At 46.6% G+C, this 8,823-nt stretch overlaps 1 protein-coding gene across 1 annotated transcript; it reads left to right on the top strand.

Moving 5' to 3' along the window:
- Nucleotides 1-4,260: 4,260 nt before the first annotated feature.
- Nucleotides 4,261-8,684, top strand: CTRL (chymotrypsin like). The gene is given in 10 exon segments (XM_072633462.1): nucleotides 4,261-4,264; nucleotides 4,419-4,436; nucleotides 4,439-4,515; nucleotides 4,645-4,706; nucleotides 6,690-6,764; nucleotides 6,988-7,062; nucleotides 7,408-7,487; nucleotides 7,490-7,579; nucleotides 7,750-7,884; nucleotides 8,142-8,684. Coding segments are annotated over 10 exon segments (771 nt in total). The 3' UTR covers nucleotides 8,297-8,684.
- Nucleotides 8,685-8,823: the final 139 nt, after the last annotated feature.

Here is an 8,823-nt window from a genome sequence, read left to right as displayed (position 1 = left end):
GAGGGAGAGACAGAAAGAGAGGGAGGAGAGGGAGAGGGAAAGAGGGAGAGGGAAAGAGGGAGGAGAGGGAGAGACAGAGAGGGAGGAGAGGGAGAGGGAAAGAGGGAGGGAGGAAAGGGAGAGACAAAGGGAGAGGGAGGAGAGGGAGGGAGAGACAGAGAGAGAGGGAGGAAAGGAAGAGGGAAAGAGGGAGGAGAGAGAGAGACAAAGGGAGAGGGAGGAGAGGGAGAGACTGAGAGAGAGGGAAAGAGGGAGGAGAGGGAGAGGGAAAGAGGGAGGGAGGAAAGGGAGAAACAAAGGGAGAGGGAGGAGGGGGAGACGGAGAAGGGAAAAGAGTCCCAGGGGAGTAGCTGTGGCAGAGGAGTCTCAGGAGGATGATCAAACAGTCTCCCACAAGGCAACCAGAATCCCAAATACGAAATGACTGGAGCAGGGGTTCTTGGGGCCTGGAGAAGAAGGGCAATTCTCTTAGCCAACTGGCAGTATGTTGGTGAGAACCTTTACACCTGGATACTGATAAGCTTAGGGCTGTGGACAGGAGAAAGGGGAAAATGTTTTGTGACCAAGCCTGGCAAGGACATAGACAAGGGAGTCCCCAGAGCCACAAAAGGAGCTTGTAAGTGTGTGTAGGGTAGAGTTTTGTTGTTCTTTCTTAGAGTTCAGTTTCCCAGGATCTGTGGCCATAACAATCTTTATTTCTCAGGCTCATGACTTGTAAACATCTCCATCATGCTTGGGCAGCATTCTAGAAGGATAAATAATATCAACATTTGTGCTTAAATTGTCAATATCCACTACAACTGCACGGTGAGATATGAGAGGGAGATAACGTAAACTTGTGAGGCTATTGCTGGCAACATGCCTTCTTTGTCTGTCGCCTTATAAAGCAGGTGGGCACTGGCCAGGGACTGGGGAATCCTTAAGGTTGAATGCACAAGCTGGAATGCTGTACATTCCTTGATCAGTCCCCATCAAGGCTTGGGGGAAATCTGTGTTTGTCCCAACCGCCCCGGATGAGGCTTGAGGGGATTAAGGGGAGTGCACAAGCTGTGCCTGTCTTGATCGACCCCATGGAGATGCAGGGATAGTTGCCTCCCCTTCTTGTTGGCCCCTGTAAGAAGGCTGATTAGGGAATACTGTAGGAGTTGGTGCGCCCATTATCCACAACACTCTTGTGAGAACAGATGTAACAGCAAGGACCTGCTGTACAGGTTCTTAGTTCTGCTTTTCTAAAAGGAAAGCAACTTTTGAGGGGCCAACAATCACTTTAATCAAATACATATGCCAACAGAGAAAATACAAGCAGAAAAATAAAGACCAACAGACAGGGCTTTCAACTGTCTAACCATAAGCAATTGTTAATATTTAATATAAATTTTAGACTTTAATAAGGGCCAAAGTTTGAATTAAGAAGAGTCTGGACCTAATAGTCTCCTTTGTTTAGAGGATGCCTACACCTTGGGTTGTGGATAAACAATTTCAAAGGTCTGTTTGGAACAGGATGTCTGGGTGATGGGACTTTGTTTTAAATCACAAAGGCAGATGCCCATAGCCTGGGATCATTAAACCCAATTGACGCCACTTTTGTTGGCAATGTATTTGCAATGCGAGAGCTCCTTTCTCATGGCAAAATGTACTTAAAACAGTCAATTTCTGTGCTAAGTCAGCCAGTTCTGATCCTGGCTCCATAGCGCTATGTAACCGTTATCTTTATGGGGAATTGATTAATTAATTAAATCATAAAATGTATGCATTTAGCCTGTTGCCTTTTCTCTAACCAAGTTTTCAGGTCAACACAATACATACATCACAGATCAACAGACAGATCCAACTGTCTGACCATTCTGCACACACATAGTTACCAGAGAGAGAAGCCCCAACATCTAGGTTTTCAAAGGTGGGGGGAAGGCTCCTTAGAGGTTACCCAGAGTCTTGTCTGGCCAAAAAACACTTCCAGTGAGCAAGCCCCAAAGTAAAATCTCACCTCAGATTATTTACACACTTTTCAGAGCCAGAGGGCTGAGCCTGGGACCCAGTGCGGCAATAGAAATTACAAAGGTATTGAGACCTAAGATCTTTAACTCTTCCCCCCACTCACCATTAACCTTACATTAGCATTACAATAGACTAGAATAAAGTAAGATTATTAACCCCTCCTGGCCTGGTCTGACCAGATCAAGAGTAAACCTGTGCTAGCAGCCTTCTGGTGTCTTACAGAGCTTCCCTTATTCTACTCCACAAGCCAATTTCTCTCTTTTATTAGACTTTAATCCCACCATAAGCCTATTATACAAATTAATCTCTTGTATTACCCAGACCTTTCCACCTTTCCTCTTCTCCACCTTCCTACTGTTTTCCCCACCTCCCTTGAGACACACACACACACACACACACACACACACACACACACACACACACTCTCTTCTGCCCTTCTCATCTCTGCCTGGTGTCTATGTCACATCATGCATTCAGTCATATTCAGTCCTTTCATGGGTTGTGTTGGTCTGCAATTTCCTGACATGTTGATCCTCCCAAACTACAGGTACTGCCTTCATCTGCATTGCCCACAGCACCACCTCGTACACAAATGGGCATGAAGATGAGTCAGTAGAAGTTTGTGAATTTGATTGACTACTTATTAGTGACCTCCTCAAACTTTAAGGCTCTCCCTCCCCACCCACCCATGTTCCCTTCCATTATTTTCTATGTCTCCCTTAACCCACCTTAGATCTCCCTCCTGTCACTCCCAGGTGCTCATAGGAACCATGGAAGCCAGAGCTAGGAGGAGTCATAGAGATCAATTAGCTCCACCCTCTCCATTTATAAATGGATGAGATGCAAAGCAGGGAGTCTCTTGTCTCCCTGGTCACATGTAGTAAGCAGCAAAACTGGGACTTGGACTCAGGTCCTCTGATTACAAACCCAGAAATCCAGCATTCTTTGCATAAGACCACTGTTCCCATTATTCATCTATCCCACCCTCCCCACTGCCTTCACCCACCCCAGCAGGGACTCATTAGTTTTAGCTCATGAGCTTCTGGCAACCAGTTAAGAATGAAAGGATTCAATTTCCAATCAGGATTATCCATCCCTCGGGAAAAGCAAACTCAAGCCATAAGATCTCCCCCAGGAAAAAAATACTAGCTCTTTCCCCATATTTTGAAGTCAACCCCAATTTTTACTTACTTTTCAGGGGAATAATAGTATCTGCACAGAAGTCCTGAGCACGGGGTATGTATCTACATAAAACCCAGAAGACACCAGACATGAAGCATCCTCTTTTCCATCCACTTCTGTTCTCCTTTTCCTCTTTCCCTGGGTTCTGGAGCTCTAAGACCTACTATTGGAAGGAAGGCCTTTTCTATACCCAAACCCCAACCTACTCTCTTGGGAAAAACAACAGTTCCAGAGAGGATAGCCTTTCAATTAAATTGGTGGGAGTCTTATACCTATTGGTAACTTCAGGCCTGGCGGAGCCTATCCTTTGATGTATGCCATACTTTGGAGATCTCTGAAATGCAGGTGATCTGCCCCACCCTCTCCACATCCCCTCTGTCAGGACAGAGTATGTTAAAGGGCAGTAAAGTCACAGCTGCATTGGCATTGGAACAAGGCCCAAGGTCTTTGTATCTCAAGCCCTATAAAGCTCCGTCCTGTCCCAGAACCTGCCCCAGACAAATCAGAAAAGATGGCAGTGCTGTGGACTCTCTTGTGCCTGACACCTGCTCCCATTCTCAGCTTCCTCCCTGTCCCATTACCCAGTACTCTCTTAGCTGGGGCTCTATCACTGTGCCACCCACCAACTCAAGGCAGCTGAGAGACTTAAACCTAAGTGTTTTGATTCCAAGTTCATTGTACCATGCTGTTTCATAACTTGCAAATCTCCACACATCATAGCAAAGAATCAGTCCTCCCAAGACCCTCTCCCTTTCCCTAATAGTCCTTTCAGTTCTGAAATTCTATGGTTTCTCCAAGACCTAACCATGGCCAGGGTTAATGCTCACTGAAGTCCTCCAACACAGGACTCATGCTTAACCTCAGCTCCTAACTCCCATAAGCCCTTGCCCATCAACTCACAGTCTTCATTCAACCGTCCCTCTCAATATAACTAGAGAGCCAAGGTGGCAGTGACTCTGGTAGGCCTCAGGAGGGAGGAGTTTGGGAGAGCAACTTAAAGCAAAGGGGTACTTTCTCACACCTTTATCCTCCCAAACTTTCATGGCCTGTTTTCACTAGGGCCCTGACTCTACCTGTGTGATCATGGGTAATTTCCTTCACCTTGATGAGCCTATTTCCTCACCTTTAAGAATAATATTTATAGGGTTATTAAAGTTTTACAAATTTCACTTTATAAATGTAAGCCCTTATAATGGTTAAGCAATGATATGGCTGTTCTGTATTGTCTGCTAAAGGTTGAGGGATCGCAGCCATCAAACCGCTCTGAACTTCACCCAGAAGATCGTCAACAGGGAAAATGCTGTGTCGGGATCCTGGTCCTGGCAAGTGTCCCTGCAGGTAATGACTTAGCTCTGGCAAAGAAGAGCTGGGGACAGAGAAATTGGAAATAAGGGAGGGGTGTAAGAGGAGGAAGCAGGCTTCTCAGCCCAGGTGGACAGTTCCTTGACCCCCACTCTACCATTTCAGGAGTATAGCTTTGGAAAAGAGGGAACAATCTTTGTATTGGGAGGAGGGGGGAGAAAGTGGAGGTGTGGTACAGTTTCAGGACAGGGAGACCACCGCCTAGACAAAACCTTTTTCTTCTACTATTAACATATTTACATAACACTTTGCTCACAAGAATCCTTGTGAAACAGATAATATTTATAGATAAGGAAACTGAGGCTGAAAGGAGGTAAACCGTGCTAGTAGGGATAGCTAATACAATGGATGACAGAATCCAAAGGAAGCTCCTTACAGGCTAGAGCACTGGGCTGAATCTAATAAGGTAGAATTCAATAAGAATAAATGTAAAGCCTTAAACTTGGGGTCAAAAGATTAATTTCACAAGTACAGGATGGGGGAGACATGACTAGAACCCAATGTGCCTTAAGCCCGCGGAGAGGCAGGGCAGGGTCGGTTAATATGAGTCCGTAAGTACTGTGATGTGACAGCTGAAAAAGCTAGTGAGATCTTGTTGTGTATGAAGATAGATGGCTTCCAGAAATACAGTGAGCGTTTCTCTAGTCTTCCTTGATCAGAGCACATCTAAATGAAGTATTGTGTTTGGTTCTGGGAAGCACAGTTTAAGGAGCCTGATTAAGATGGAGTTTTAGGGGCAGGGCAGCCAGGATGGTGAAGATCCTTGAGCCATGTCAAATGATCAGGAAGGAACTGGGCATGTGGATGTTTAGCCTAGAGAAGATGGGGATAAGGGGAAGAGAAGGGGGGAACAGCTGTCTTCAAATAACTGAAGGGCTTTCATGAAAAAGAGATATTAAGACTCATTCTACCTGGCTCCAGTAGGCAAGAACCAAGAGCTATGGGTGGATATTATAGAGGCAAATTGAGACTCTTCCGAACCCTTAGACCAGGGGTGGGGAACCTGTGGCCTCAAGGCCACATGTGGCCCTCTAGGTTGGTCCTTTGACTGAATCCAAACTTCACAGAACAAGTCCTCTTAATAAAAGGATTTGTTCCATAAAACTTGGACTCGGAAAAAGCCGCACCCAAGGACCTAGAAGGCCATTGCTGTTTGTCCTTTGCTCTTGAAGAGAAGGAAGGTGATGCCATGACAAGTAAGTGAACTGGATTTAAGTGAAGGAGGGCTGTGCAAAGTCACCCGTCTTACTTTCATCTCTGGAGTCATCTGGATCCAGTGATCAGATATAGATCAGGACCACTGGAGATGGCCCAGGATGCAGTAGGGATCCTTGGCCTTTTCAGGCTAAAGTCCTTAACAGGTCTCGATTTGATGGAGGCAAAACTTGTCCTGTGATTAAGGCTTAACAAGAAATGAAGCAAAGAATGGCCTCTTAAAAAAAAAAAATAGATCTGGGAGGGGAAGACCCTCGAGGTTTCTGGTCAAAACAGAAACAACTGCTATTTACCTTCATTCTAAGCCAATTAGGACCCAAATAATGACCAAGGAGGGCACGGGTCTGGGACCTATTATTGGCCAATCAATGAAAGACAAGTTTGATTTAGGGTTAAGGCTGCTCTTTGAAGAGAGGAGGAAAAAAAAGTTACAAAGATGGGTATGATACCATATGTGGACATAGAGGAAGGATGGAAGGAAGAAAGGGAGGGAGGGAGGAAGGAAGAAAAGCACATGTGACCTCAAGGCCGCAGGTTCCCCACCCCTGAATTAGACTCTGTCCCAAAGTGCGATGAGCTGCCTCAAGAGATGGCAAGTTCCCCCTTTTTGGAGCTCCTTTCATTTGATGGCACCTGGGGTCATGTTCAACTCTAAATTCTGGGATTCCTTTTACAGATGAGGCCCAGAAAAGTTATGTGTCCTGCCTAAAGTCATGTAGCTAGTAAGCAGCTGGGCCAAGTTCAGACACAGGTCCTCTGACTCAAAACCCAGAGTTCTTACCACTAAAATGAACAAAGGTAATAAGTATCAGAAGCAGAGTTCCTACCTATACCCAATATTCTTTGAGCTCCAGCATGTGGCCTCCCCAACGAGGGGCATACCCTCTGGATATTGATACATAGTCATGTTTTTAACCTGTGAACTTACCTATAAGCCTAATGGGCTGTTCCTGTGGAGGTTCCCTCATTACCCAAAACTGGGTCATCACAGCTGCCCACTGCAGTGTGAGGTAAGGACCCTAAAGCCACATTCCTTCAAAGTCACAGGAACTAAAGCCCCTGCAGAGGAGTAGCCTATCCCAAATCTATAGCTTTGGCTCTTCATCGTACCCTGGAGTGATCCCTTCATCGAGTCCTGGCCCACACCTCACCTCCGCAGCTATGTTAATCCTAGGCCCACTGGGTCTGTTTCCTTTTACATCTGCCCATTCCCACATTTCATTCTTGCCCAAGCCGCCACCTGGTTGTCCTTGGAGAATATGACTGATCATCTAATGCAGAACCTATTCAGGTCAGGACAATCTCAAAGGTGAGCAGCCCAACAGGTCTCAACCCTCTGAGGTGGGGAGATGGTTGAACTGAGGTTAGGAAATTGCTAGGACCCAGACCTCACCATCTAAGTCAAAGGGAAAGAGGAGACCCGGCACCTAGACCTGAATCCTGTAGAGATACACAGTCCAATTCATTTCTAGTTATTCTTTTCAATCTCCACAAGATCAAGTTCTGAACCCAAAGCACTCAACCACCCTATACCTAAGTGTCCCCTTTCTGTGCCTGTCTATTAGGCCTTACCAGGGAAGAGCCTTGAGACTTCAGACTTGACTCCTGTGCCCTCAGGGCCCTATCCAACCTCACTGAAAATGGTTCCCCACCGGTCATCACCTACCCTGACTGGAATCCCAATACCATTAACAATGATCTTACTCTGCTTAAGCTGTTCTCATCTGTCCAATTCCAATAACTCCTGTGTGTCTGGCCATAGACAACAGCATTCCCCAGGACATCACTTGTGGCACTACAGGCTGGGACCGCACCAGTGGCATGGGTGTGTGAAGGGGAAGGTTCAGAATGAATAGGACTTCTATTGGGGCACCCAGAGGAACGATGTTGTATGTGAATCAGCGTAAGGGCTCTGGGGCCATTTGGGGGGACATTCAGCCTGGGGCATCACTAGGATAGAAGAAAATAGTAAAAGACTTTTGCTTCTACTTATAGCCAACACTACCCCTGCTCAGTTCCAGCAGGTGGCTGTGCCCCTGGTGACAATATATTAGTGTCAGCAGTACTGGGGCAGCCAAGTCATGGATACCATGATCTGTGTAGGAGGCTTTGGAGCCTCCTCCTGCCAGGTAACATGAAAGCTCCTGGTGCTGCCCCTAGGGGCTAAGGCAGCCCCCAAAGGATCAAGAGCTCAACCCAGAATAGGTTCTCAGATTACAATACCAACTCTTCCTTTCCCTCAGGATTCTCCACTGTTGACTCACAAGAGCCAAAATTATGTATTCTCAGGATGAACCAGAGGCTCCGTCAGAGTGCCCAGGCACCCACTACTCTCTAGGCTCCAATGTTAGCCATCTCCAAGCCATTCCAGCTCTCCGTTCACCTGAGTGATGATGGAGGCCCCCTTGTTTGCCGACTAAACAACCTCCAGGAAGCACCCTGGGTCCAAGGTGGTGTTGTCTCCTGGGGGACAAGCAACTGCAATGTCCAGGCACCAGCCGTGTACACACCCATCAGCAAATTTAGCTCTTGGGTCAGATGATGGCCAACAACTAACGAGCTTGAAGAAGGGGCTTTGGGGACACCCCACACAAACCCAATACCCTTCTTCCCTATTCCCTGAAGCACAAGAAATTCCGTCTTCTTTCAAGTCTGGGCCTTTTTTCTCCTCAGGCTCTTCCTTTACTCATCTTGGGTAACCAGCGGGCATGGGAGCTGGGTGCCCAGGATGTGGTGAAACAAGCCAGAGGCTCTGCTCCTAGCACTCCACACAGTCCCACCCACTCGGGATACTGCCAAGGTATTCTGCTTCACCTGGGGCTGCACTAAGAAGACCTACTGGGTGTTTAATGAGAATGTATGCGTAGAACCCATATAAGATTGCATGCCATCTTGGGGAGGGAGGGGGAGAAAATTTAAAACTTATGGAAGTGATTGTTGAAGACTGTAAACAAACAAATAAATTATCTAAAAAAAAAAAAAGACCAGGACTTGGCCCTGGCACCACCAGAAAGGAAACCTGAGACTGGCGAAGGAAGCAATGTGCTTCCAAAAGGTGTTTCAGCAGAA

The sequence above is a fragment of the Notamacropus eugenii genome, chromosome 1 (assembly GCF_028372415.1).
Source record: "Notamacropus eugenii isolate mMacEug1 chromosome 1, mMacEug1.pri_v2, whole genome shotgun sequence".
Taxonomy (NCBI): Eukaryota; Metazoa; Chordata; class Mammalia; order Diprotodontia; family Macropodidae; genus Notamacropus; species Notamacropus eugenii.
The sequence above is the reverse complement of the archived record's forward strand: the minus strand, read 5'-3'. Positions and strand labels throughout refer to the sequence as shown.